This window comes from Lutra lutra, chromosome 16 (assembly GCF_902655055.1).
Source record: "Lutra lutra chromosome 16, mLutLut1.2, whole genome shotgun sequence".
Classification (NCBI taxonomy): Eukaryota; Metazoa; Chordata; class Mammalia; order Carnivora; family Mustelidae; genus Lutra; species Lutra lutra.
Genome location: NC_062293.1, coordinates 749,955 through 777,382, shown reverse-complemented (window position 1 = coordinate 777,382; position 27,428 = coordinate 749,955). Strand labels below are relative to the sequence as shown.

Sequence of the window (27,428 nt, the reverse complement as noted above, 5' to 3'; positions counted from 1 at the left end):
GACTGGTGTGGGCACAAACCTGCATAGCACTGAGCAAGTCATTTCCTTCTGGGATTAGGAAATGCCCTGCCCTGTGCCCCTCACCATGTTGGGTCCACAGCAACTTCCCCATTTGCATGCAGGGCCTGGGGGCAGGGGGCCCTGGGCTGCCACCGGCTGCAGGAGCGTCTTCTTGGAAGGATGCCTCCAGACGGGGTGGGTGACACCCCAATGGGGGGGGTTAGTGGGAGATGTCCTCTAACCCCCAGTGTGTCCAGCTGCTGGACAGCCAGCAACATGGTCCCTGCCCCCACAAGACCAAGGAGTGCTCTGTGAACCTGAACCAGGCAGACGGCTGGGGCGGGGGAGGGGCCCTCACGGCCCCAAACGGGGAAGGGGCTCCAGGGGGCAGGATAGTGCTCCCAGAGGGACAAAGGGACCAGAGGGCCCTATGTAGTTGTTTCCCAGAGGTCAAAGCCCAGAGGCAGACACAGCTGTCAGATGTCGCCCCCAGGGCTCGTGTGAAAGGGCCATGCTGCCCAACAAGTGGGCACCAAGAGGGGCGTGCCCCGCCAGGCCAGCCCCCAGGGCTGTCTTGACCAGGGGGTTGGCGTCCACCTTCCTTTGCTGTCCTGATTACTACACAGACAGCAGCCTGTGGGGTGATGCCCAGGGTTGGGGGACCCCATGGGACTGGCAGGTTCGTATTGTTAATCCTGGAGACTGTAAGTTTCACATCTCTGGGCTTGGAGATGATGGAAGCCAAGAGGCTTGTGTGGGCCACACACAGCTGGGACAGGTCCCGGCCCCTCCACGCCCAGGGGGAACCCACCTGAGGGCTGGCATCCCTGCGTGTGGCATGGGACTGTGCGCCTGCTGTCAGAGTCCCCGACCGCCTCCCACTCCTCTCCCAGCCCCCCAAGTGGTTCTGCCTAGCTCTCAGTGCTGACTCACCAAGGAGGGGGGACTGCGGTCGGAGCAGGAAGGTGGGGCAAGGCCTTCCCCTCCCCGCAGGCTGGAGGAGCGCTCATGCTTGGCACACAGCCCAGCCCCACTGGCTCAGCCCCAGGCCAAGGCCTGGCTGCCGCCCTCCTGCCCTCCACTCTGGCCTGCAGAAGACTGGGTACCTGTCCTTCACCTGGTGTCACTCTTCACGGTACCTCCATGTCCTCTGTCCCCTGGGCCCGGAATGCTCCACACTGAGATTAGGGGGACTTGCAGGGGCTGTGACGTCAGGTCAGCCGAGCTTGATCCTGGACAGCAGGATCAAGGAACAAGGTGGGCTCGCACCCGTGCTGCACTCAGCAGGGACACGGAGCCCAGCTGAGTATAGGGTCAGGTACTCGGTGTTGGGGGCTCCATCAGCCAGGCCATCAGGCAGCCCTCCTGGGCGGATGAGACATGAGTGGTGGCTGAGGCAGAGAGGGCGGAGGCCCAGCCAGGACACCGGACCATAGCAGTGGGTGGTTTGGTGGGAGGTTCCCTTCGGCCACTGCGTGGGCAGAGACTGGACCAGGGAGGGACAGGGCTGGTGGCTCCACTGGTTTGTGGGGGCGCTATCTCCCTTCCTTACCTGCATTCATGGAGCACCTGCTCTGTTCCAGGCACTGTCCCAGGCACTGGGGTAGGTGGAGGCTCTACCAGCCTTGGCGGGCCGTGGCCCAGGCAATATAAGCCCAGCATTTGCCTAGGTCTGGCTGTCGGCACAAAGGAGAGAGAGGGACCCAGAGGGAAGCCTGACGTGCGGAGGGCATCAGCGGGATCAAGCGGGGTCACAGACGGAGTTCTGCCCGAGCCGAGAGGTGTGGGGTCCCGGGGAGCCTGAGCTCCAGTGCTTCTCAGGGTCGCAAGCACGAGGAGGGTCTTGCGGGGCCTGAGAGTAGACAAGGCCACACCCTAGCTGGCATGGAAGAGCAGAGGTCGAGAGGCAGGGGGGACCCTCAGAGCTGCAGGGGGAGAGCCAGGCAGAGGATCCCCATGGGCTGGGGCCTGAGAAGTGGCCACTGCATTTGGGGGTTGGGGTTGGGGGGCCTGACAGGGAGCAGGGGGCAGCATGCCTTTCCCAGGGGTCCCCTGCCGGCGCGAGACTCTGTGCGCAGTCAGGCTCAGCCAACTGGTCGGGATGGCCGAGCCTCACCTGAAGGACAGGTCCAGGTGTAGGCGTGGCTTGGCCATCCTTGGGCCAAGCACAGGCCATGGGAGCAGCCCACTGCCAGCAGAGGTCCTGGAGCCCCCAGTTTCTGCTGGGACTCCACGTCCCTCAGGCAGCTAGGATGTGCAGGGCCAGGCCGGGGTAGGGGATGGGCCCCCAGCCCCTGCCCGCCACAGGTGGTGTCTGAGGACCCTCCTGGATGTCCCACCGCTCCTTAGCAACAGCTCCCTCCGCCAGGGTGGTGGTGGGCGGAGGGGGCAAACAGTTGCAGGCAAGGGAGAAGGGTCACGTTCCACAGCCACGTTCCACAGCCACTGCCTCTGGGTCTGGGGCACAGGGAGGAAGGCCAAGACCTCAGGCAGCAGAGGAGCTGTCTACTGGTACCTGAACTGGGGGGCCTGCAGGAGCAGGGACCACAGGGACCAAGGCAGGGGGACCTGGAGGGCCCAGGTCCAGGAGGACCCTGTGGGAGGAGAGAGGCCAGCAAGCACCAGTCCCAACCTAATTTGTGCCCCTCCCAAACCTGCTCCAGTCTCACCCCCCAGGGCCCTACAGCTTGGGAAGAATGGAGTCCCACAGCGCCTGCGGCGTCCATGGGGTGGAGGGCAGGAGTAGTGGAGCGAGGGGAGGAAAAGCATATGTGGGGCCGGACCAGGGCCTGGGGGACAGCAGGTGGGGCAGAGGAGCCTGCATGCTTGGGGCTGCTTCCTGTCCAGCCTCCAGGCCAAAAGGCTGAGCTGCGGGGATGGGGTGGGGGTGGAGGCTGGGGCAAGAGGGAGGAACTTTTATACCTCCAAGAGCAGTCAGGGGGCTTCACCGCACCCACTTCCCAGACAGGAGACCGGTCCAGAGAGGTGCCGGGGTTGGAATCAGCCAGGCTGCTCAGGCTCTGCTTTCTGCTGCTTCCTTTTCCCCAACTGGAGCAGATTCTGGGCACACCTGCCCAGCGATCCCACGGACCTGGGGCTGTGAATGCTCTGGCTGCAGTGCTGACCCCCACCCCAGACACCCTCAGCCTCCAGAAACCGCCACCCGCAGACACCCTCAACCTCCCCCAGGCACCCTGACCCCCAGACACTCCCAACTCCAGATACCTACCTCCAATCTCCCTCCAAACACCCCCAATGCCCCAGAAACCCCCAGTCTCCCCAAGATACGCCCAGTGCAGACACCCCCAACCCCCACCCCTGCAACAGACACCACCCAACCCCCATGCCCAACACCTGCCCTGGGTGGGGGCTGCAGGTGAGTCACGCCAGGCTGGGCTGGGGTCCGGCCTCTGCAGCCTATTTCCGCCTCTGTTCACAGACTGGGCTGGCCAAGCGGTTAATGTGTTTATTTTTCTGGGAGCCTGAACACATCCCAGGTAAAGGCCCTGGGGAGAGGGAAGGGGTGGGAGGGAAGTGGTTAGAAAGCCCTGGCCTTAGGCCAGCTGCCCTGCTGGGCAAGGGTCCCCCCCCAGCCCCCCACCCCGCCTCATCTGCAAAGGTGGCCTCTCCACCCTGGAGTGGGGGAGGGTGCGGCTGCAGGGAGTGGGGACCCGCTGTGCAGCCAGGCCACCAGCTCCCCGAGGAGGGCTGAGGGCCGTGGTGCAGCCCAGGTGTCTGTCACGCGGTTTGGCTTTCTTCACCTGCCCTGGTCCTGTCCGTTCGGCGGGTGGCATGGCCTGGAGTCCAGTGGTGGGTTCCCAGGACTTGAGAATGGCTTCATCAGCAGCCTGGTGCCCCAGATCTGGCCCCAAGCAGGAGCGGGAGACCAGTCCTTCACCCACCCTGTGGCCACTGCCCTCCAAAGCCTCTCCAGGTGTCCAGGGTCATTTCTGGAGATCAAGGCAGAGCCTGGCACCTGTGTCTGGATGCACAGGGAAAATGGAGATGGGACCAGCAGCAGACACACTGAGCAGACAGCCCTCCTCTGAGTCCATCTCCAGACAGCAGCTCAAGAAAGGCGCAGTGTGTCCCCTGGGAGCTGCAGCTGGCTGGGCAGGACTGGGGACAGCCCTGGAGGCCCCTCTGAGCACGCTGCAGGGCGTGATAGGATCCGAAGCTGTGCCTTGCAACAATGCAAGGAACTGGGAGCCTGGGAGCCAGGGAGAAGGGGGAGGTAGGGTCAGGGCCAGGTCAGGTCATCAGGGAGTGCCCCTCACCTCGTACACAGGGCCATTCTGTGGAGTCACCCCCTCGCCAGGATGGACCTCCCTTGGTCCTCCGCTCCCTTCTGTTCAGAAAGGGGCAGCCTGGGCTGTGGGGCCAGCCCAGGGCCACTGTCAGGGAACAGGCATCGGAGCCAGGTCTGGGGTGGGTGCCCTTGGCCTTCTCTGTCCCTCCCAGAGAATTGCAGCCAGTATCGCCTGCAGAGCACACGGCACCTTGGGGCTCTGTGCAGGATGGAGTCTGGCCACCCGAGACCCTCCCAGTGCTGGGCAACTCTGTTGGGGCTCCTGCCCCCCCACCGCAGGGCTGGTCCCCATGAAGCCCTGGGGAAAGACTTCCCAAGTTGTCAGCACTGCTTCCCATGGAGAACCATCTCTCCCACACATATCATTCTGCCAGCACCCCCCCCCCCCAGTTGAAGCCCCCTGCCCTGGAATGCTCTGCTGGGGGCAGGGGACAGGAAAGCCGGTGTCTGATCAGCCTGCCCTCTGTGCCTCAGCTCCGAGGGTCCGGGAGGACAGGCAGTCTGGCCCCAGGACACACACCCAAGGAAGACCATGCCTGAGGGGCTCTGAGCCTGGCAGACCGTCTCCTCTGTTCTCAGGGCTCCTGCAGAACCAGGTGTCCCTGGCTGACCACCTCCAACTCTCCTAGCTGGACCCCCAAGGCCCCTTCCCTCCTAGGAGCCCAAGTGCCGAATCCCAGGTACTCGCTCTGATCACTGGGGGAGGTGGGCGTCCTCCCAGGTCTTGGAGCTCAGAGAAGACTGAGCCATGGGCTGAGGGAAGCTGGGAGAGAGCAGGAAGACCCCAGCCATCCCCAGCTGTCTTTCCCTGTTGGCCCCTCTGTGCTCTTCAGTCTTGGGTTGGGGCAGGGATGGGGTCGGGGCTGAAGGCTGCACAGCTTCTACCCAAGAGGTATCTGCAGTCTTTGGGGTGGGGTGCACTAGCCCCCAAGTTCCAAGAAGACGGGGAGGCATCTGGGTGGTGGCAAGAGGGACTCTGAGCTGGGCAGGGTGTGTGTCTCAGTAATCTGAGGCAGGGGAGCACGGCGGCCCACACTCCAGGGGCTGGAAGTACCATCCCAGGTGGGGGGGCTCCTTTCTGCAGCTGCGCCCTGCCCCACGAGGCCTCGCCACCCCCTCGAATACCCTCCCACATGAGGGTACCCCCGCCTCCAGCTTGTGGGTTGCACAGCTGCTGGTGTAGGCAAACGGGGGTAGTCCCTGAGGCTGGGCTGGACTGTGGGATCCTGAGGGCACTGGCTTCCCCCACGTGCTCCTCCAGACACTCAGGATCCAGGCCTGCATCCAGGAGCCCGAGGACCCGCGCTGGAGGCCTGGGCTCTGCTCACCTTCTCACGGACGCGTGCTTCCACAGCCGTTTCTTCAGCAGTTTGGAGTGAGGGAGGTGGAGCTGGGAGCCGCAAGCAGGGGTGGGCACCCGCCCAGCTTCTGTGAGTGCCAGGGCTCTTTTCACAGGGGACACGTGGGGTGTGGTTTCTCAGCACCCCAAAGGGAATGCAGAAGGTCCTGGTGGACGTGGCATCTCAGAAGGGGTAGTCAGGTGGTGGACCCAGCCAGGAGGCCCACGCTGTCCTGCGAACTGCCCGTTACCTGGGAGCCGGTGACCCTCACTCATGCTGGATGCTCACTCTGCTCTCCGTCCCCATGGGCCCAAGGTCGCCAACGCGTCAGCCTCCTGTACCCCAGGAGACTTGGAGTGTCATTTCAAAGTCTCCTGGGTGGAAAGTGTTCCTGTGGTCCCCGCTGGTTGGCCGCCACCAGCAGCCACACTCCCTGGCACAGCCTTAAACTTGAGCTAGCTCCTTCTGTGTGACAGATGCGAAAATGGGGCTCCAAGCACTTACTAGGGAACAGCTGGGATCCGCCGACCCCGTGGGCCAGGGGCGGACGGTGTGGGATGGGGGGTGCCCCGGGACTGGCGTCCACCCCACAGCGGTGGTCCAGTGCTGGGCGCCTGAGAGGAGGGGCACCGGCTCTATCTGGCTTCGCGGGGCGCGGAGCCACAGGGGGAAAGGGAAGTTCGGGGAGGTCGCCTGCCTGGTCCGCGAACCCCCCCCCCCCCCGGGCGCAGGGTCCCCCGCCCGCGGCCCAGCCTGGGAGGAAGCCGAGGCTTGGATGGGGCGGGGATTCCAGGGGGCCCTGGGGAGGGAGGCCTGAGCGCCCCCGAGCTGAGCCGGGAGGTGGGAGCCCCACAGCGTCGGGGGTGCAGCCTAAGGTGGTGGTGGGGGGCGAGACCCGGGGGCTGGCCCGGGGCGTGGCGGGACGAGAAGGCGCACCTCCCTCACTGCCCGGCCCCGCGCGGCGGGGGCGGGGGTCCCTCCGCGCGGCGGGAGCTCGGGCGCCGTCGGGAGCTCTGGGCGCCCCTCCCGCGCGGCTCGGGGTCCGGGCGGGGCGGGCAGGGGCGGCGCCAGGCGGCGGTGACGCGCGGGGGACGTGCGGCGCGAGCGGCCGGAGCTCCGAGTCCCCCCGCGGGCGGCCGGCAGCCAGGCGGACCGAGGCGCGCGGCGGCCGAGCGGCGGCAGGTAGGCGCGGCGCGGGTGCTCGGCGGGGCGGGGCGGGCCCGGGACCCTCCGCGGAGCCCGCGCTCCCGCCCGCAGCCCCTTCCCCCTCCCGGCTTCGGCGCCCCGCTACCCCGCGGCGGCCCTACCCACCCCCCGAGGGTTCCGGGGAGCCAGCCGCGTCCCCGCCGCGCCCTCGGCCCCGGGCCACGTACGCCCCTGCGCGCCCCTGCGCCCGCCGGCCCTCGGGTGGGCCCCGGCCGGGAGGCGGATGCGCGGGGCCGCCCAGCGCGTCGCGGAGAGAAGAGCGCGGTCTCCGCGGCGGGCGGTGTTTGGTGGGGCTGCCGCCGGCCCGGGCCCTCCCGAGGGCGCGGGGTGCACGTGCGCTCCCGGCGTGGCGCTCCTGGCGCCTTGGCCTGCAGGCCTCGGTCTCTCTCACCTCCTCCCGCTTCTCGTCGCGCCCAAGCACTCGCCGTCCCACAGCCGCCCTGGGGCGATGGCTCCCAGCGCAGGCCGGGGGCAGAGAGGGAGGGGGCTCCCTCTGAATCAGGCTGGACGCTCTGGTTTGAGTCAACCCCTCCTCTCCTGCCAGGCCCCTAGCCTGTGGGAAACCTGGCGGAGCCTCAGTTTACTTGTCTGAAAAGTGGGTGCACAACACACCTTCCGGGATGCTGGCCCAGGCCAGTGGCCACGGGCTGCGAGTGGAAGGCTAGCTGTCAGGTCATGGCCACTGGGGGTGCCTGGCATCTAGGTGAGGGACAAAGAGGTAGCCCAGAGGCCAGAGTGCTTTTCTATCCCAGAGGCACTGAGCTGCACGTCCGTCCAGAAGTGCACTCTGGGTGTGAGGGACAGAGAGAGACAAGTGTGCCATCGAGGCTGGACCTGGCCTCTGTGGGTGGGCAGTGGGACTGAGGAGTTGCTCTCAAGCCGGAAGGCTTAGGGCACAGGTGGTAGTGCTGCGGCAGGCGCAGAGCCTTCCTGCCCTGCGGCCTGTGGTGTGGGCTGGGCCTGGGATGGGCAGTGGGAGGCCTGGTCCCAGGGCAGGCTTTGTAATGACTTGGTGTGACCTTGGGCAGGGCATGATACCCGGGAGACAACCTGGCTCAGGCGGACTCCAGCCAGGACCTCAGTGTGGAGGCGCAGCAGCAGAAGGGGCTGGTGCTCTCCAGGAGAGTGGCTGGGGAGTGTGTGTCAAGGGGGGCTGTGCTGTCCCTGGGGCCAGGCCCTACTTGCTCCAGGGTGGGTCCCCGTGGTGGCCCGGCCAGCGTGAAGGAGAAGGGCCAGTGCCACTCCGAGGTTGCGAGTCCAGTAGGGTGACGACTGCCGCACAGAGCGACCAGTCCATCCGAGGCACCCTGGATCAGGCCTCAGGCGGTCCGCGAGCCAAGAGGCCCGGGGCTCCTCACAGGGCCTCCGGGCAAGTACAGACCTTGGGGCTTCAGGCGCCATCCGTGAAATGGGCGGGGCGGGGCAGCCGTCCTGCAGACCGGCCGGCTAGGTCCGAGCTGCCTCCACATGGCCGGGCCCCTGCGGAGGGAAAATGAGGTCGGTCCGGACCTGGGCGGGGCCGCAGGATCTCTTTGGGCGGGCAGCGCTCGGCAGCGCCCGGGGCGGTTCCGGGGCTCCCTGACCCCAGCGGCCCGCGCGCCGCCCTGTACGGTGACAGACGGGGAGAGCGCCTACTCCAGGCAATACGGTGGCGGCTCCTCCCTTGGCGCGGTCACGTCCCCCACGTCCCTCGGCCCGGCGAGCGGGCCGGTGGGCGGAGCTTGCTCCCTTCCCACACCCCTCCCTGTCTCTACCGCCCCAGCCCCACCAGGCCCAACGGGCTGGTGGTGGGAAGGGTCCTTCGAGTGGGGCTAGCTGAAGCACGGACCCCGCCCTGGCCCTGGCCCCTTGGCTTTAGGGTGGGGAGCGGCTGCAGCCAGTCCAGCAGTGGGACAAGGTGGCCATGTGATGGGCAAGCCAGGTAGTGCCAGGCTGGGCAGGGTCCAGGGCTGGAGGGGGCTGCTTTGGGCCTGCTCCAGCCTCTACTGCTCCCTGGCCCCTTTGAGCCTTCTAGAGGAGGGTGCCCTGATGGGTGAGCCCACAGCTGTCCACAGGGCCACCCACAGGGCCCATGGCCCCCTCCTTGTCACAGGTGGCACAGGGTTGGAGAGGGCTTGGCCTTAGTGCAGTGTCCAATCTGACGCATGAAGCCAGCATTTTTGCCCCATTGGCCTCTTGTGAGCCCACCCGAGATCTGAGGGCACCAGGCATGCCCTGGGGGCTTCGTGGTCAGTGGAAGAGGGATGGAGGCCCCAGGCTGGGCATAACAGGCCTGGATCATGCCTGGGCAGTGCCCAAGGCCCACCTCCCTCCAGCCCCAGCTGTGCAGTCAATGGGTGGGGGGAGCAGCATCTGGGGTCCTGCGCAGGCCCTGGGAAGGGGACAAGCATGCTGACCAGTGGTGCTTTCTGAGCCCTGGGTGGGCAAAGGCATCTGGATATGCTGTTAACCTGTCTGCACAACAGAGGCAGTGGGGAAAGGAAGCAAGGGGGCCTGGGAGGCCCTCCCACCCCCGGAGGCGTGGCACTCCTATGTCCATCAACCAGCCCCTTATGCTCCAGAGACCCTCGGGGCTCAAATGGAGCCAAGCACTAGCCACAATGAGGCCGATCTCCCAGGCCTCCCTGTGCAGAGGGAGTCCAGGAAGGAATGCAATTGCCCCTTCGTGCCCCGCCCGCCTGGAGCTGGTCTCCAAGGACTGGAAGTCTGCTTAGATAACTGACCAGTCTCCTCAGAAGGTGAACCTACAGGGCGCCTGGGATAGGCCACAGGCTCTAGAGTCAGAGGCCACCTCACTGAACCCAGGGAACATGGCGGCCCCTGCACCTGACAGACCCAAGGTGGGGGCAGAGACGTCAGGCACGGGGATCTACTGGGGGCATGCCAGGGTGCACTGGGGACGGCAGTGGGTCTACAGCCTGGGGTGAAGCTGGCAGGAGGCCAGGTTGGCTCAGGGGCTGGGGCCTGGAGTCCTGACCCCAGCTGGGACTCAGCCAGCCAGTGGACTGCTAAAGGGGAAGCTGGCAGGTGCCCTTGATTTGGGAGGGCACAAGGGCCCCGGCCCCGTTGACTGTGGTCTGCTGTGTGTGGGCATTCCAAGGGATCCCCATGCTCAGCTCCTCCTTGGACCCTCCTCCCCTGCTCAGCTTACAGCTGCCTGGGGTGGTGGTGGGACCTTTTCAGGAAGTGGTGGGGGGGGGCAGCTCCCAGAGCCTCACCTGACCCGGAAGCCCCACCAGGGAGATCAGCTTTCTGAGGCCTACAGGGCGGGTTATTTCTGGGCTGGGGACGTGGTTTGCATGCTTCCCTGGGAGGGTAAATGTCATCACAAGGCCAGCTGGCTGGTGTGTACCCACAGTTGTGCCGGTGCCACCTCCTCCAGGTCCTGACCAGCTCCCAGAGGGGACCACTCCTCCCATCTTGGGTTTTCCTGGGAATGTTGCCAGTCTGGGTCTCTGCCGGCCTTCTTCCCCCCAGGCAAGCTGGGCTGAGAAGGCCATCTCCTCTTCGAAATCCCAGCGCCTTCTCTACTCCCTGCTCCCCCTGCCCCCCTACAGTCCCTCTAAACCTCGAGGTCCCACCCATTCCCTTTCCTTGCTGAGAAGCCTCACTTGGAGGACTAACCTGTGTGGGGAACAGGGAGGGCAATGTTTTAGCCTGGCTGGTACCCCAGGCTGGGGGGTTAGCTGGGAGGAAAGGGAAGAGCCTCTGGGGCCGCTAGGACTGGCTGGGAGGGACGACCATGCTCCCTACGTGGGTCTCCTGTGGCCCACGTAGGTCCTGAGCCGTGCCGTAGCACCTGCCCCTTGCCCTCCTGGGTCCTAGCTCAGAGGATGCCCTGGGTCCAATGGGTGTTCAGCATCTGTCTCCTGAAGACCAGGGAGCCTTGGGGGTGGCCGGGGGTCCAGCCTGGTGGGCAGATGAGCAGAGAACGGGGCAGCAAAGGCTGGGGGTCGTGTTCTGCTGGTGTGTGGCTGGTGCAGCCACGGGGCTCTCAGAGGGCCCCAGCTTCTCCTGAGACCCAGGGGCATGGTTAAGAGCTGCTGCTGACTTTCTGCTTCAGACACTCTCTCCTCTTGGGCCTCTGCATGCCCATTTAGTTTATTTTTAAAAATCAATGAACGTCTGTAAACCCACAACGCGAGAAAAGCCAGGGTTGTGGGGACACCTAGCCCTTCGGGGCCCCCACAGCCACCAGCCCCGTCCTCTGCCCTGGGTCTGGGGTTTGTGCTTTCTGCCCTAAACAGTGTCACCGTACACTGACGCAGTCCTGAGACGGGTTTGGGGTTTTTATTAAGTTTCCCTGCTGCCTGTACTTTGGGGACCTTTTAAGCTTGACGCTAACAAAGGGAAGGGATACCGCAGCTTGGTGTCCCCACCGGAGTGTTCTGGCTGCAGGACAGCGTTTGCCCATGTCCCGTCCCAGCGTCGGGCACATGGCTGCAGTCGGGCAGGGATCTAGAGGACAGAACCTAGGGGTGAGCCCAGACTGCCCAGGCAGAGTCCAGTCCCAGGTCCCAGGTATGCCTAGGATGCAGAAATGGGACACCTGGGGGCCAGGTCACAGGGCTGTGGGCACATCTGCAGGAGGACTGGGGGTTTCCTCAGCCTGGGTGCTCCCCCCCCCCCAGGGGCTGGGGAGCCCTTGGCCTCAGGAACACCCTGCACTTTGCTCTCTGCTCCACGAGCCTTCTGAGCACTCAGTGGGGGGGGTGGTGCCAAAGGGTACGGGGTCCGAGAGCCCAGGGAGAGAAGAGGTTGTTCTCTTGGGTTTCCCAGGAGCGCTGCCCATAGCCCTGAAGCCTGGCCCAGCCTAGGGTGGGGGCCGGGGCCATGTTCCGCTCCAGTGGGCCGTGTCAGCCTTGTCATCAGCCGGGCGGCCAGCTGGCTCCTGGAAGTCCATCATCTAACAGTCGTGCTCGTCAACAACTGCTTGGAATCACCCAGAAGGTCTTCGGCAAACACCCCCTAACACATGACACACCCCTGAATCGGAGTCCAGACCTCCCCCCGCCCAGGCTCCTGTGGCCATGATGCTGGGGGCAGGGGCAGGGTGGAGGCTGGGAGGGGGGTTACTTTCCACATCACTTCTCCCCGTCCACGCACCCGGCACTCACTCCAAAGTCCTGCCCCACGTTCCGTCTCCGGCTTGCATACAGAAAATGGGACACCCAGGGGGCTTTGCAAGGTCAAGGATATTGCTGGAAAGGGGACAGGGGGTGGAGCCAGGTGGCTGACACCGGGGCTGTTCAGTCTCCTGGTTGGGACGTTCCTGGACATCACTGGAGGCGGAGTGTTCACACCACAGCACTGGCAAGTGCTCCCCATCAGGGCCTCCTTCCCCCAGAGCTGGTCTTCTGCACACCGCTGGTGGGGGCCGCCGGGCTGCAGCAGGCCGCAGAGTGGGCTGGACCCCATAGGCCCAGGCCCCGGGGGCTTCCCTCCATTCCCCATACCTGCACCGGGGAGGCACTCTTCTGGGAACAGCCTCTGTCAGGTGAGGTGGGGGACCAGCCATCAGCCATGTCTCTGGGATTAGGGGATTTCTGGCGCTAGGATCAGATGGAGGTGAGGGACGGAGAGGGGAGGCTAGGGTCTCCAGCTGGACGTCTCGTCCCAACATTCTAAGTTATTGTGCCTCAGTGGGGCTAAGTTGTGGCTTGGAGAGGGAAGCGGGCCCAGGGCTGCTGTGGGGTTTCGGGCCGACGCTGGGTACAGGCAGCCCTCTCCCCGCTTTAGCAGTCCGGGGGCTGGAATGGTTTGCTCCAGTGGGCTGCATGGAAGCCTACCCCTTCGTTCAGCCCTGCCGCCACCCTGGGATCTCCCCTTCCTTGATCTGTGGAGTGTGGACAAGTGAGTGGGAGGAGTCGGCACCTGCTCAGCAAGGGGCCCTCCTTTGCTTGTCAGAGGGCACGGGGTGGGGGGGGATCCTCTGTGTAAGGACCGTCTGCTCCCTGACAGTCTGCAGGCCCCTGCTGGCTGCCCCCAGAGGACAGAATCGGGAGTCCTGCTCCCCTGGTCAGCACGGCTGACCACAGCTAGCTTAGATCTCAAGGGACACCACCCCAGGTGGGGCCCCAGGCCCCCTTCTCACAGGACCCGCCCACAGGCGGCGGAAAGTGCAGCCTATTCCCCCACACGGCTGGTCTCATGTCCCTGCTGGGGTCTGTTCTCCTCAGGAGGTAACCTGAGACTGTGCTGAGCCCAAAAAAGCCACTGCCCTTTAGAGCCAGCTGGGTGGGAGCAGGCCAGGCCTGGGTGGGGGAGGGAGGAAGGGCTGCCGGCCGCCGAGACAGGCCAGACGCAGGTGAGGGCCAGAGGTGGGGCTGTCAGGTGGCTCGGGCCTCCGGACCCTGCCGTGGCTGAGGCTGGACGACTGAGTCTGCTTCACTTCCTTCCTCAGGGACGCACAACCTGCCCTCCTGGCCATGGGTGGCGCCGTGGTTGACGAGGGCCCCACGGGCATCAAGGCCCCGGACGGAGGCTGGGGCTGGGCCGTTCTTTTCGGCTGCTTCGTCATCACGGGCTTCTCCTACGCCTTCCCCAAGGCGGTCAGTGTCTTCTTCAAGGAGCTCATGCGTGAGTTTGGGATTGGCTACAGCGACACGGCCTGGATCTCCTCCATCCTGCTGGCCATGTTGTACGGGACAGGTAAGGGGCCGTGATGCCCAGTGGTCGCCTCTGGTTAAGAACCTCACACACCAGCAGGAAGGGTGGGGGACTGGCAGGGGCACCTGGTGTCTGTGGCCCAGGTTCCGGGGCGACTGCAGGGGAACCCCGGAGAGGCTTCTGCTCAAAAGCCGTGGCTCCCCCACACGGCCACACTGGGCACACGTCAAGTCTGTCCAGGACATTTTGCTGTGAACTGTGCTTTGCTCAGGAAGCCGTATCCCGGGCACCTGGTGTGTCTGCCAAGCTGGGGCGGGGGGAGCTGGGGGAGGGAGGGGCCGTTCCCAGCGGCGGCACCAGGCCAGGTCTCTTGGTGAGCGTGGAGAGACTGGGCCCAGCCCCGTGTCCCCACCCCCCACAGGCCCACTGTGCAGCGTGTGCGTGAACCGCTTTGGCTGCCGGCCCGTCATGCTCACGGGGGGCCTCCTGGCGTCCCTGGGCATGGTGGCCGGGTCCTTCTGCAGAAGCGTCATCCAGCTCTACCTCACCACTGGGGTGATCACTGGTGAGTGGGGCCTGTCCGGGAGCGGGGCAGGCTGTGGCCTGCTGGGCCCTCTGAGGTGGGGGGCAACGGCTCGGGCAGCGGGGATGCTGGGGCGGCGTGCCCAGAGCAGGGCCTCTCAGGAGCGGGCAGCTGTGGATGGCCCCCCAGGCCTGGCGCCGGTCTGTCCCCCGTTCCCCAGCGGTCTCTGCTGGCGTGTCAGTGGGCGACCGCAGATGCCCACCCAGAGCCGCAAGGACGAGGGCGCGGGTGGGCTGGTGTGACGTCTCTGCCGCCTGCCCCTCCCGCAGGCCTGGGTTTGGCGCTCAACTTCCAGCCGTCGCTCATCATGCTCAACCGTTACTTCAACAAGCGGCGCCCCATGGCCAATGGGCTGGCGGCCGCAGGCAGCCCCGTGTTCCTGTGCGCCCTGTCCCCGCTGGGCCAGCTGCTGCAGGACCGCTACGGCTGGCGGGGCGGCTTCCTCATCCTGGGCGGCCTCCTCCTCAACTGCTGCGTGTGCGCCGCACTCATGAGGCCCCTGCGGGCGCCCAGGCCGGCTCCGGGCCCCGCACCCCAGCGGCCGCCCCACCGGCTGCTGGACCTGAGTGTCTTCCGGGACCGTGGCTTCATCATCTACGCCGTGGCCGCCTCCATCATGGTGCTGGGGCTCTTCGTGCCCCCCGTGTTTGTGGTGAGCTACGCCAAGGACCTGGGTGTGCCCGACGGCCAGGCCGCCTTCCTGCTCACCGTGCTGGGCTTCATCGACATCTTCGCCCGGCCCACTGCCGGCTTCATCACAGGCCTGGAGAAGGTGCGGCCCTACTCCGTCTACCTCTTCAGCTTCTCCATGTTCTTCAACGGCTTCACGGACCTCACGGGGTCCACAGCCGGCGACTACGGAGGCCTGGTGGTCTTCTGCATCTTCTTCGGCATCTCCTACGGCATGGTGGGAGCCCTGCAGTTCGAGGTGCTCATGGCTATCGTGGGCACCCAGAAGTTCTCCAGTGCCATCGGCCTCGTGCTGCTACTGGAGGCCATTGCCGTGCTCATCGGGCCCCCGTCGGGAGGTAGGTGCTGGGACGCATGCATGAGCGAGCCTGCTGGTGGGGGGGGGGCGCCATGGGAGGGCTCTTAGCTGCAGGGACCCCAGCAGGTGACAGCAGGTGTCAGGAGCAAACACTGGCCATGCCCACCTCCCGGGCCAAAGGCTGGCATGTAGGGGAAGCCCGAGGGCGGTGCCCCTGCACCTGGGCCAGCCCAGAGCCGAGGCAGGGATCGGCTTTGGTTACGCTGGGTTTTTGCTCTTCTTTGTGAAGGCTGAGAAAATCCTGGGGCGTGGGCTAGGCGGGCAGCCTGGCCTGGGTCTCTCCAGCTCACTCTGTAGGCCGCCACCCACGGGACCCTGCGAGCGCCAGGGCTGTGCCTCATTGTCCTGGGGCCCTTCTGGGGCCCTAGGCGGTTCCTATGAGGGCCACGGGTGACAAGGCCTCCAGCGAGAGACAGTGTGGTCAGGTCACTCACCTGGAGACTCAGCCTCTTACACCCGCTCGGATCCAAAGCCTCCCTCAAGCCCCCTGGTCTGGGCTACCTTGGGGGGGCGGGGAGGCTGGGACAGGGTGCCCCGGGGCTGTCCCCAACAGCACAGTGGTGCACAGGTAGCCAGTGACTGTGGGGGTGACCTTCAGCCCGGGCTGACGCTGTCACCCCTTTGCAGGCAAGCTCCTGGATGCGACGCACGTCTACCAGTACGTGTTTGTCCTGGCAGGGGCCGAGGTGCTGGCCTCCTCCCTCGTGCTGGTGCTGGGCAACTTCTTCTGCATTAGGAAGAGGCCCGAGGCGGCCGTGGAGGAGGAGCGCCGCAAGCCCCCCGCGGACGTGAGGGTGGACTCCCGGGAGGTGGAGCACTTCCTGAAAGCAGAGCCCGAGAAAAACGGGGAGGTCGTTCACACGCCAGAAACGAGCGTCTGAGCCCGGGAGGCCAGCAGGGGTGACGGAGCCGGACAGAGACGTCAACGCTCATGTTTATTTCACAGTCAGGACTAGCTTGGCCGCCCGCGTGTCTCCGGGGAGGTGGTGGGCGGGGAACCGCGTCATTCCACACTGTGGTGAAGCTGAACCGCGAGGTCACGAGCCGTCTGCACTGGGGACCCAAGCCTGCTGACCCCGGAGCTGCCCGGTGCCCACTGCTGAGCTCAGGGACCTAGAAACCCACGCTTCAGAGACAACATGGCAGGCATCAGAGGGCGGGGCTGGGGAGAGCCCGCGGAGTGGCACTGTCTCGGGAGGGGGCTTCCCCACGTTCCTGGCTGCGGCCTAGCCTGCCCCTCGCGGGGTGCCTGGGGGACAACACTCCCTTCCCGCACCTCTGAAGGTCTGAAATAAACGTGCGTGTGGGAGGAGCCACTTTGGAAGGAACCTCTTCAAGGAGTGGGATGTTCTACGTGGGGTAGGGGTCTGACCGTTCACTCCAAACTCATTTCCTCAACCATCTGGTGGTTTTTAGAGTGGCTCTGGCCCCCGCCAGGCGGGTCACGTTTCTAAGCGCTGCTGGTTCTGAACCCTGCCCTGCTGGAGCCCAGACAGCTCAGAGCGTCCACGCAGGGCCCCGGTGGCTGGCAGGGAGGGGGCCGTGCTGCAGGCGTGTGGCCGTGCCCGGCAGCCCGTACAAGGCGTGTGTACTTAAGCTGAGACATACGTGTGGTTTTTGTTCACTGTGCGTGTGTTTAAAGAGAATGATCTTCCTGCCTTCCGTTTATTCACCCCTCGGCTGGCGGGTCGTGGCCCTACAGCGCCCAGCGCAGGCGTCTGCTCCCGTCCTCCTTGTCCAGCCCTGCTCGGCCTCGCCCCGGGTACCTCACACCCACCTGCCCTCGTGGCCAGTGGTGGCCTGTGTGGCTGGGAGCCCGGTCAGAGGCCGCTGGGGCCGCCTCAGTAGGTGGTGCGTCGCGGGCGCTGGGGACGGCAGCGGGCACCCTGGCGGGCCGTGTGCAGCCGGAGAGATGCCACGTCCCTGCTCCTCTGCAATGGAAAGCAAGCGAAAGCTCACACCTTGTCCCACCCGGAGAGGTTACCCCCGAGGGGCCTGCTGCTCCCCCTCCTGCGCCTGCCCATCAAGCTGTGCGGAGGACCAGGCTCCTGCCGGCTGCGCTGGCCCGCAGCCCCAGGGCTCTGGGCACGCCCCCCTCCCCACCAAGCCCTGCCTGGTCTGCCTGGACCCTGTGCTGGGGCCTGGGCTGTGGGGGTGCCAGCAGTTGCGGGGTTCGAGGCAGAGCCGCGCAGGGGCCCTTCGCTGCCATCTGAGCTCCACTTGGCCGCTGCTGGTGACATGGAGCTGCTCCAGGCTTCCTGGACCTCATGCTACCGTGTCCCTGACCCTCACCCTCCTCGCTTCCCTGGTCCCGGCCAGAAGCGTGTGTCCTCGCCTGTCTCTGTGCCTGTGTGCAAAGGCCTGGCCCAGTCTGGGGACACTTAATATCAAGCAGTCCTGAGATGGTCAGCAGGTCAGCGTTGCTCCCACTGAGGCGGGACGCACAGCGGGCTGGGGTCCATGTAAGCCGGTGTGTGCCCCAGGGTGCGAGTTCTGCCATCCTCCCTTGGCCTCAGGAACACGGGCCCATCTGTCCCTCAGTTGGCACCTCGGTGGACATGCTAGGTGGACCCAAGGGCTTGCCCGCCACAGTATCAACAACGCCTCTGCCCCAGACTGGAGGCTGGGGTTCGAGGCCCACAGGTGAGCAGGTGGTCTTGTCTGCCTAGGTTTTGGTTCCAGAGGTTTCCAGCTGGGCCTACTTAGGAGAAAGGAAGCTTGCTGTCCTCAGAAAGCTGTGGCTACTGAAAGCTGAGGCCTCCTCCCTCACAGGAGTCTAGACCAGTCAGTGATCAGGGGGCCATGGATGGGGCCTCCCCTCACCCTCCGTCATCGCCACAGGAGGCTCATGGCCAGCACCCTTAAAGCCCGTCCTCCCGCGGACCGATGCGGATGCCTGTGCTGTGCCCCGCTCCACGGGTCCGCCCGCCTTGGGCCCTCCTCGCAGGACATGCACACATCACCCCAAGCCACCCTGGGCTGCTGGCCGTAGCCTGGTCAGACCTGGGGGCACCTGCCACACCACACATACACTTGGAAGGACCTGTGCAAAGACCCTGGCACACGCACGTGGGCTCCAAACTGGGGGGTGCCTGGGGGGGTCTGCCAGTGATATTTTGGGAGGCAGCTGCCCAGGACCTGCAGGGGCCCACGAGTGGGGGTCGTGAAGGGCTGTGCAGCCCTTGCCAGTATCCAAACCATGGCCTTGAGGACGCAGAGCCCGGTGGACACTCCCCTAGGACCTCAAACACAGCTGTGTGGGCACAGCAGCACGGAGAGCGCTGCTTCCACAGGCCCCACCAGACACAGGTGGGAGCAGGACAAAAAAAGGGGGTGTAGGAGTTTCCGGAAGAGCTTTCCAACAGCCCTCTGGGCGGGGGCGGGGGCGGAGCTGGAGGCCGCCGGATGGCACATACTGCTGAGCGCGGAGCCCGCCATCCGGCCCGGGGTTGGGCCCTGGGTCAGGAAGATGGGGGGCAAGCCAGGATGTATCTCCCAGCACGAGGGACCAAGGAACAGGACAGGCAGGCCCTGGGCAGAAGTCGGTGCAGTGGTCCCCGTCCTGCCTGCAACCGCTCCTGGCAGAACAGGGGACGGCAGCTTGGGGCTCGTGCCTCTGGCCCTTTGGCTGGGCGCAAGGGTTGGCAGCTGGCATGAGCAGCAAGGAGTCTGGGTGTTGCCTTCTCAACGCTGGGAGCCAAGTGAGAAGGGCTGAGGGCCAAGGAAGAGCCCAGCCCGATTCCAGAACCTCAGAGCCCACCGGGCTCAGTCAGTGGCAGGAAGGGGAGGGCCTGAGCAAGGGGCAGGGACTCAGGGCCCACACCCTCCAGGACACACCCCCAGGCCCCAGGGGCCGAGCAGCAGGGAGGTCAGAGCACACAGGCCGGCCCCACTCTGTCGTGCTGCTGGGGCTCCTCGGGACTCCAACAGCTCAAGCAGGAGAGGGAAGCCAGCCCTTGTAGAAGGGACGGACCCACCCAGCGGCCACGGAGTTGGGGGTGGGGGTGAGGATGGGTGGGCAACACCAGAGAGCCCCAGGCACGGGGCACGAGTGCCGGCCTCCTCGGGGATCGGGGCCAACAGGCCTGAGCCCCTTGGTCAGGCAGGGGCTCTGCTCACTTCCCAGAAGGCTCGAGGCAGGCGGGGGACTTCCTTCCGGGCTGCGCCAAGGCCCAAGGAGCTCAGGCGCCTGCTCCATGGGTTAAGCCAGGGGAGAAGGGACTGGCGCTTGGGGACGGCCTGCACGGGTGTCCGCTCTGGGAGCTCGGGCAGAGGCAGCCCACCCCTGCGGCCGGCAGGCGACCGGCCTGTCCGGACAGCACTGCCGGACCACAGGACAGACAGGAACGCCCCTTCGCAGAGGAGTCTTCACCGGGTTCACCTACATACACCGACCCCTCCCGGACATGAAATAAAGAGCAGCGCAGGGCGGGGGGAGGTAAAAGTCATCACGGGTTTATTTACACGGTGGTTAAGCACATAAATGCAGCGGTCACACAAACGAGCCAGGTCAGAGACTGGCCACCAGTACACAGGTTGACACACACGTTGCAACTACATTTCCCGCAGCGGGAGGGCAGCAAGTGTGCACGGACGGACGGACGGACGGACGGACGGCTGGCCGGCCGCACCGCTGAGGGCCCAGGCTCTGCACCCACCTCTCAAACCCAATCCAGCCATTTCAGGTCGAAGCCCTGACAGGGAGCGAGGGCAGGCCGCCCCCGGCGGTCTCCGGCACTCCAGCGGCAGCGGCGGCGGCTAACAACTCGCCCACAGGGGCAGGGCCGCCTCCCACCTCCCGAGGGTACTGGGTCACGACAGCCCCCCACCTCGCCGGACCCGGCCCGGCTTGCGCCGCACCCCCAGAAACACAGCCCCACTTGGCCAAGTCCCCGCTCGGCACTCACAAAGCAGCCAAGAGCCATGCTCTGTGCCATCCGCACACACCCAACAGGGCGTCCCTCAGACCCACGCTCCCGTGCCAGGGGCCCGAGGGGGCCGGAAGCGGGAAAACACAGGCATGGACGCTCCCGCCCCTCACTTGCCGCGAGCACCCCGGTCTCCAGAGCACCCTGCGGTGGGGTGGCAGGAGGAGGGGTGGGCGTACCCACAAACACCGATGATCGCACCTGGTTTCCCACAACGGGGGCTCCCGGCTACGGGCTGCCACCACCGCCTGGGCCGCTGCCTGCCACGGAACGAGGGAGTGACCAGGAAAACCACCAGGAGCCCAGCAGCCCCAGTGTCCTCCTTGCAGGACGCAGCCCCGCCCTGCTGCTTGACCGCTGCGGGGTCCGCTCCGGCCCAACCAAGGTCGTGGAAGGAAGCGTGCAACACTGCACCCTCCTGGGTGACGAGGTTGAGTCGCCAGCTCCTTGGCACTTCCGGGTGGATCCCCTCGGGCCGAGGCTGCCGTGGTCACGCCTGGCCCAGCGCAGACGGCCGCACCCTTGGCTCTGAGCACACAGACGTTAACGCACATCGAGGGCCAATCTACACCGGTCACGTTTACAGTCAGTTTAGAGAACGTCCCAAATTCACAGACACTAAGGCGCTGCCACCACCAAAATAACCACACGTGACCCAGAGGAGGAGCCGATGTCTCTCGGTTTGAAATCCTCTCCCGAGGGACCAGCAACGCCCATGCGAAAAGCCTTGGCCTCCGAGGTCTTCCGTGCTCGGCTTCGTTCCGTGCGTCCGGGGCACCTAGAGGACCGCATCGCGCAGGCGTTCCGGCGAAGGTGGGGAAGGGACGGGGACAGCCAAAACCAGCGTAATGAGGCCACAGGACACACGGCACACGACACACACAGACGCACACACGGCACTTACACACACGTCTACACGGACAGCACTTCTGGTGAGACAACCCCTCTCCGCAGCGGGCCACGCGGCGAAGGGACCACAAAGCAGAGGACGGGCGCCCGCGCGCGCTCTGCTCCCTGACTCGCTCGGCCTGCACAGAGACTCCACTCCAGCCTTCGCTCCAGGGCTCGTTCAAGTCAACACCGGGTTTAGGACCACAAAAACAGACGAGAAAGAAACAATAAAAAGACGGATTTCTTTACACAGATTTAAGCCAGTAATTTTTAGCAAAATGATACAAAACTGTCTTAACCAAGTAGAAGGTCGGTGGCTACAGTGGGCTCGTCAGGGAGCAGGGCGCACCGCCACTGGAGGGGAACCGGAAGGCTCTGGAGCGGGAGTTTGGTTCTCTCTGCAAGTGTCTCTCACACTCTGCTTTTCTTCCCAGCCCGCGACAACCGAGCCCACGTGGGGGGCCCTCGGTGCAGCCCCTGCGACGGCAGCGCTTTGCAGTCTGTCCGGTTTAGTTTGTGTTTTGTGTCCCCCACGGGCGTCGCTGGGTGGGCGGCCTGGAGAGCTCCCGGTGTTAACGTTTCGGTTCTAGACCGGGGGACGCGTCACTAGTAAAGCCATTGTAACAGAGTAGATCAGCCATGCATTGTCTGCCCTTCACAGCAAAAAGGAGAGTTCTCATCGGTGCACCACAGACTGAAGACCACTGGAAGCCACCCGACCGGGAATCTGTCGGAGCCAAAGCACAGGAGAAGGTCAGCATGAGGCCAGGGGCACGGGGCCGGTCGGTCAGGCTCGGGCACGAAACACCAGTGACGGCAAGGGGACACAGACGCTGCCCAGCCCTCCGCTGGACGCCCACACCCCGCCACTCTGGACGGCCCCTCTGCGGCCAGGACACGTGCTCAGCAGAACGAGTGACAGGAAGATGGGAAGGAGGAAGAGGCATGCAAGCCAGGAGGCCGGGCCGGGTGGCCACGGAGCTAGAAGCCCAAGACGGATCGCACCAGACAGAGTCCCAGCGGGAAGAAGTACTCGCTCCCAGCACTCCTTCCTGGAAAGTAATGGGTGTTTTGTAAAGCGAGGACCAGGCGCTGTGTGGGTCCTGGGGGTCCCTGTGGGGGGAGGCATGAAAAGCGGCCCCTATCGAGGTGCCCGAGAACGCAGCCGCACCGGAGCTGTGGCCGTCTCCTGGCGGCAGCAAGCCCTGGCCGGAGGGAGCCTGGCTCGGACGCCCAGCCATGCGCCAACGGCAGGGGAGCAGGCGGCTGTGGCTGACGGGTTAATACAGACGGCAGCACGGAAGGGACGCTGAGCAGAGACCGAGCTCGAAAAGAAAAACAAACGAGGACAGAAATAAATGCGAAGGAAGAGAGTGACAAAGCCAGGGCGGCAGAGACCACCAGGAGACTCCCGCAGCGAGCGCGCAAGAGCCCCCACCCAGCACGGCCGCTCAGCTGAGCACGACACGACACACGCCCCGCACCACGGACTCCGGGCCGGGTGGCTTGAGTGTCCTGGGACCCCTGGAGCCAAGCCCAAGTGCAGAGCCCTGGGCTCCTGCTCCCGCCACAGGCCCCGGACTCTCGAGACTGCCGCAGGGCCAACGGCCAGCCAAGGGTGGGCAGGGTCCTGGGGCCGCCCCCGTTCGGAGACGCTCTGGTCTGCTGGCCCCTGGACTGGGCTCCACACGAGGAAAAGCACTGGGCAGAGGGACCGCACTCACCCTGCGGCACACCTGGCATGCAAGCCCAGTCCCACCTGCGCACCCCCGTGGTGGACGCTGGGGTGGTCAGCGCCCGCCCCGCCCGGCGCCGGCTGTCTGACAAGACCCAACGCGAGCACACTCACCCGGTGCTGCCTTCCAACGGGGAGACGTGCAGCTACTTGCCGTGGTGTTCGAAAGGAATGCTATTCTGAGGTGGGGGGAAAAGAGAGCTGTTGGTAAGGGCTCTGCTGCCAACGGACACGGGGGCCTTCCTCACCTCGCTTCCGCCAGGTCCACCACTGGCTGTGCCGCCTCACGGGGACCCCAGGGACCTGGCGAGTGGCCCCCAAACGAAAGCAGCCGCTACTGCTCCTCTAGGCCGACGGGCTGATGAGGCCGACTTGGGGCCAGGCAGACCCCTCCTCACTCCTCAGGCAGTGCGTGAACCGACATCCAGACGGCGGCCTCTACACAGGCCCCTCCCGAGGCTCTGCCTGCTGCTCAGCACGGTCTGCGCTGGGGCCGGGGGAGGACCGGCCGCGAGAAGACTGAGGGGCTGCAGGCCTTGTTTCGGGAGCATGAATACAGACCAACCAACTGAAAGGACTGACTGGCTCAGAAGACTGGGTCCCCTTTTACCAAGAGCACTGGAGCCAGGAGGCCTTTTCTTCTCAAAGAAAAGATGCTGACCAGATGCTCTTTGGGCTCCGTGCTGCTCTGGCTGAGAAGCCAGACTCACACTCGGGGTCGGCAGCGTGGGGACTGGTCTAGCGTAAACCTCCCTGAGAAGGAAGTCAGGGCAAGGGGCAGCCACCCTCCGGCACAGTCTGAGTGCACCATGGCTGAGGGGTCAGAACAAAGAACAACGGTGTCCACAGCTCGCCCCGATGCCTGGCGGGAGGGTCAGCGGGGTCCTCCCATAGATGCCGGCCGTGGCTCGAGCACCTTCTTGCTGAAGGGTGAACTACTCCCTTGGTCTTGAACATCTACACAGGACGCAACATCTCCTCCTCAAAGTGTACAAAGAACCCAGAGCAACAGCAGCCACGGGGGAAGCTGGTGGAATGCGGCCTCAGCCCCAGCGGAGCAGGACCACCCGCACCAAACAGAAGCATCACCGGCTCTGCCTGCACCGCGCGTTCTGCGGGGGAAGTGCCACCGCAACCTACAGACTCGAAGACGCTGGAGCAGCCCTGCTCACTTTGGAACTTCCAACGTCCTGGGGCAGGCGGGGTGCAGGTCAGCCCCTTGCTGCGAGGCTCAGACAGAGCCTCCTGAGAAAGCGTGCTGGTGGGTGACCAGGAAAGCCAAAGAAGGGAGCCATCCCTGGGACAGGAGTGCATCGGGACACCCCCCGGGCTGTGTCCTCAACGTGAAGATCCTTAAAAACCACCGAGGGTGACCAGCGCTTCCTTCAGAGGGAAAACGGCCCCAAATCACATCTCTGCAGGCCCTTCCCTCCCGGCCAGCCCCGTATGCTTGTCCACACGGAAAGCCAAATCAAGAGCAAAGATGCTGGACCCCCGGGTGCAAGCCCGCCTCAGCTAAGGAAGACCGCACAGGAAGGCTCTGGGGCGAGCAGGCTGAGGCTGGCCACGCCATGGAGGACAAGCTGAGCTCAGACCCAGCGTTTTCCTCAGTGCTCCCCAACCATCCAGGTACTTTCTTTTCTCTCAAGGAGAATTAGGTTTGCCCCTTCCCTTCATCTCTGCTGGTGGAGGCCCCACACCTGGATCCCGAGTCCAGACAAACCCTGACTGTCCCTGACTGGGGTGGTCGGGGCCCCAGAGCAGGCCGCATGCCTGGGCTCTGGGCCACGTGTGGGCAGACACTGCCCAGCACACGTTCCCGGCTGCTGATTCATGGATTCCAGGGCCCATGGGAGAAGCCATAGCCCTTTCTGTGTCCTGCAGGGAGGGAGGGCTGGGGGCTGGGAGCCATAATGGGCCCAAACTCTTGACCCTGGCCAGACTCCTTAAACCCCACAATTCAAACTCCCTGCACCCTTAGTCTCTTCGGGAGAAAATTACCAAACAAACCCACCCCACTTCTGACCGAACCACCGACACACGAGAAGTGTGCAGAGTGAGACTGTGTGTTCTCCTGATGAAGCAAAAAGGCCAGGAGCAGCCTCTGCCCGGCTCCCGCCGCCTGTCTGCCGGAGACCAAGCCGACACCGAAGGACCACGGTTCTGGGCGGTTCTCACAGACCCTGTGCCCTCCTGACCGGCGTGCTCCAGCCGCCCACCCACCCGGCGCCAAGCACTCGCCGACGGCAGAGCCCAGTGCTAACTCGCCACAAGAGCCGCCACGGTGACCCAGAGGGGTGCTGCCCGAGTGCAGAGTCCAGGACGCGGGCTTCCAAGGCCTTCCTGAAACCAGTGCTTGTCCGCCCAGCAGACACTACGGGGCGTGGGCAGCCCGGAAGAGCCCGCCGCAGCAGCAGAAATGCCCTGTGACCCACCAGGGCCCTGAAGGCTACAGGAAGAAGAAAGTCCGTGTGTGTGTGGGAAGAGCTCATCTGCGGGGTGCACGTGCGCGAACAGAGAAGAACCGCGGCACCGAAGCCAGAGAGGAAAGAGGATCGAGTGGAGGGGACCCGCGTGGCCCCGCCATTTCCCTGAGGACACCTGCCCTGTCAGAAAGAAGGCAAGTAGGCAGGGACTTTAGGAGACGGGAACCCTCACCCGCGGCACATCGCCTGGTGCCAGGCTCCGACGGGCTGGCCCACGCAAACTTACAGGGGCCGCCAGCCACCCCCCACAGGCTGTGTGTGCCCGTGACGGACGCGGTAGGAGCAGCCAGGGCACTGCCAGTCTGCACGGGAAGACGGCCCGGCCTCCAGGGCTGGCTCGGGGAGGAGGCCGGGGCCGCAAGGACGGCGGCAGAAGAGAAAAAGCCCCATCGCCTTCTGCGGCGCGGCTGGGGAGCCAAGCCCTTTGCCCGCACAGCCCGCCTCAGGCTCCCAACCGAGGGGCTGCCCGGCCGCGAGGGGCAGAGTGTCCCTCTCCAGGTAAAACTCAGAAATGGGGGAGAAAGGAAAGGAGGGAGGAAGGAAGCCCTTCAGTACCCGCTCCCCAGTCTGCTTGGTGGCCTCAGAGCAGCCCAGACAGAGAGGCCTGTGGCCCGCGGCGCCTGACCTCGGTGAGCCGGGAGTGGTACCCGTGCGGAGCGCATACCTGAGAGGTGGACATGCGGGAGGTGTCTTGCCGGCCCGTGAGATCGGAGGACGAGATGTTGACAGGGGCGCCGCGGTGCAGCCGCATACTCACTTTCCGCTCTCTTTCCACACCGGACACGGGCCGAGGAGAGGTGTTAGCTGGAGGGGGAGACAGGAGGGGCGGTGAGGGCTCGGGGCAGACCCCCGACCCAGCACGAGGGGGCCTCTCCTCAGTGGTCTCGGCATCCAGCACCCGAGGGGGGTGGGCGCTGCCACACACCACCAGATTCCCAGGGCAGCAACAGGCAGCTGACCCCTAGCCAGCCTGCACTGCGAGTTCGAGGTCAGCAGCGGTGGGCAGGGCCCGCGGAGCACTGCCGGATGCCAGCATGCTGGCCCTGGGGGACGCTCCCAGGAGCGAGGCACAGGAGTCCAGTAGGAGGGCAGCCTGAGGCCCCCATGCTTCCAGGGTCGCTCACGGAGGCGATGGAGGGGCGGGTACTGAGAGGCTCGTAGGGAGCAATCCGTGTCATGAAAAAGAGAAACGATGGAGAAAAAGAAAGACGTACCCTGGCCGGCCAAGCCTCAGAAACCAGAGTCTACCAGGACCAGTCAGCCCCGCCCGCAACGCATGCCCGCCGTGCGCCCACCTGGGGCCCTGTGGCTCCAAGAGCCAGAGCGGCCGACACACAACCCTCTGGGGCCTGCTGGGGAGACATGGAGCTAGCCCACTCACCAGTGTGTGAGGTAGGGGTGAGGGGGGTGGGCGGAGCCACTTCCTGGGTGCCGCGCAGGCGGCCAGAGGCCGTGGAGGGGAGGCCACGGGCGGCTGGGTTTCGGGAGTGCCTCAGCCGCTCCTCCCGGTCCCGGCGCTCCCGCTCAGCATCATCGGCGGCCCGGCCGGCTCCCTGCAAAGGAAACCGCGTAAGACCCAGCTGAACGGCGTTTGGTGCAAGACAACCCCAAGGGCCCTGGCTGTCCCCTGCTGTCAGAGAAGCCATCCAAGGTGACGTAGCTGGTTGGCACGAGGCCTCCCTCCCTCGAGGACAGAAGCCTGCCCTGGACCCTGGGAGTGTGCGGACGAGGCCTTCCCAGCATTTCCGAACCCCAAACATGGACGGCAATTCGGTGGCCTCTTGCCCCTGGGTATGCACACAGAGACGGGAAATCGTAGGAGGACGGGTCAGCGGTGGGCCCGAGGTGCTGGCATCTAGGGGATCCGAGAGGCACGCGGAAGTGGTGGCATCTGGTGGGCAGCGGCCCAGCCAGAGCCGGGGCAGATGTGGGGCCAGGGCCCACGTGACAAGAGTGCAGGCAACCACGGCTAGTTCTACTTTGAGCGTACGATGACCCAGGAGTGGGGCGCGACTCCGGGGCCGCTGCAAGGACAGCGCTGGGGCGCATCTGTCTGCAAACCGCGGCCCACGAGCCGAATCCAGCCGGCGGTTTCTGCAAAGAACCTTCACTGTTGCAGCCGCACCCACCAGTGCCCGCTCCGCCCACGGCGGCTTCCCAGCTGCAGCGCAGCGCCGAGCACTCGTCCCACCACATGCACACTGTGAAGCCCAGGAGGTTCATTCTCCAGCCCTGCCCCGGGGAAGGGTGGCCAGCCAGCCCCACTGGGAGGGCGAGGATGCCAGAAGGTCGC

General features: G+C 65.3%; 3 protein-coding genes across 9 annotated transcripts in view; 1 reads left to right on the top strand and 2 right to left on the bottom strand.

The window, feature by feature from the left end:
* Nucleotides 1-863: 863 nt before the first annotated feature.
* Nucleotides 864-6,568, bottom strand: LOC125087063 (trinucleotide repeat-containing gene 6B protein-like). 2 transcript variants are annotated; one of them, XR_007123344.1, is made up of 4 exons: nucleotides 3,762-4,701; nucleotides 3,181-3,506; nucleotides 1,553-3,147; nucleotides 864-1,232 (listed from the first exon to the last, which is right to left on the bottom strand). XR_007123344.1 is itself a non-coding variant. In XM_047706940.1 (4 exons), the coding sequence occupies exons 2-4, from the start codon at nucleotides 3,792-3,794 to the stop codon at nucleotides 2,346-2,348; spliced, it is 1,161 nt and encodes a 386-aa protein (XP_047562896.1). In that variant the 5' UTR covers nucleotides 3,795-4,210; nucleotides 5,638-6,568; the 3' UTR covers nucleotides 864-2,345. The 2 variants fall into 2 exon arrangements, 1 of the variants encoding a protein (XP_047562896.1); XM_047706940.1 differs by adding an exon at nucleotides 5,638-6,568 and having other exon boundaries at nucleotides 864-3,147; nucleotides 3,762-4,210.
* A 145-nt stretch (nucleotides 6,569-6,713) lies between these two features.
* On the top strand, nucleotides 6,714-16,435 carry SLC16A3 (solute carrier family 16 member 3). 4 transcript variants are annotated; one of them, XM_047706935.1, is made up of 5 exons: nucleotides 6,714-6,831; nucleotides 13,259-13,506; nucleotides 13,886-14,029; nucleotides 14,317-15,075; nucleotides 15,723-16,435. In XM_047706935.1, the coding sequence occupies exons 2-5, from the start codon at nucleotides 13,284-13,286 to the stop codon at nucleotides 15,974-15,976; spliced, it is 1,380 nt and encodes a 459-aa protein (XP_047562891.1). In that variant the 5' UTR covers nucleotides 6,714-6,831; nucleotides 13,259-13,283; the 3' UTR covers nucleotides 15,977-16,435. The 4 variants fall into 4 exon arrangements, with proteins under 4 accessions (XP_047562891.1, XP_047562892.1, XP_047562889.1 ...); XM_047706936.1 differs by lacking the exon at nucleotides 6,714-6,831 and adding an exon at nucleotides 9,598-9,695; XM_047706933.1 differs by lacking the exon at nucleotides 6,714-6,831 and adding an exon at nucleotides 12,214-12,352.
* Nucleotides 16,436-16,567: 132 nt separating this feature from the next.
* CSNK1D (casein kinase 1 delta) overlaps nucleotides 16,568-27,428 on the bottom strand; it is a 31,486-nt gene continuing 20,625 nt past the window's right edge. Inside the window, exons 7-10 of one of the 3 annotated variants that reach the window (XM_047706939.1) lie at nucleotides 26,517-26,688; nucleotides 25,800-25,939; nucleotides 22,764-22,828; nucleotides 19,532-21,641 (exon numbers count right to left, since the gene is read on the bottom strand). In XM_047706939.1, the coding sequence (XP_047562895.1) occupies nucleotides 22,796-22,828; nucleotides 25,800-25,939; nucleotides 26,517-26,688 (345 nt within the window). In that variant the 3' untranslated portion in view covers nucleotides 19,532-21,641; nucleotides 22,764-22,795. Of the gene's footprint in view, nucleotides 17,027-19,531; nucleotides 21,642-22,763; nucleotides 22,829-25,799; nucleotides 25,940-26,516; nucleotides 26,689-27,428 lie in introns of those variants that run through there. The other 2 variants (XM_047706937.1, XM_047706938.1) reach the window with 2 other exon arrangements.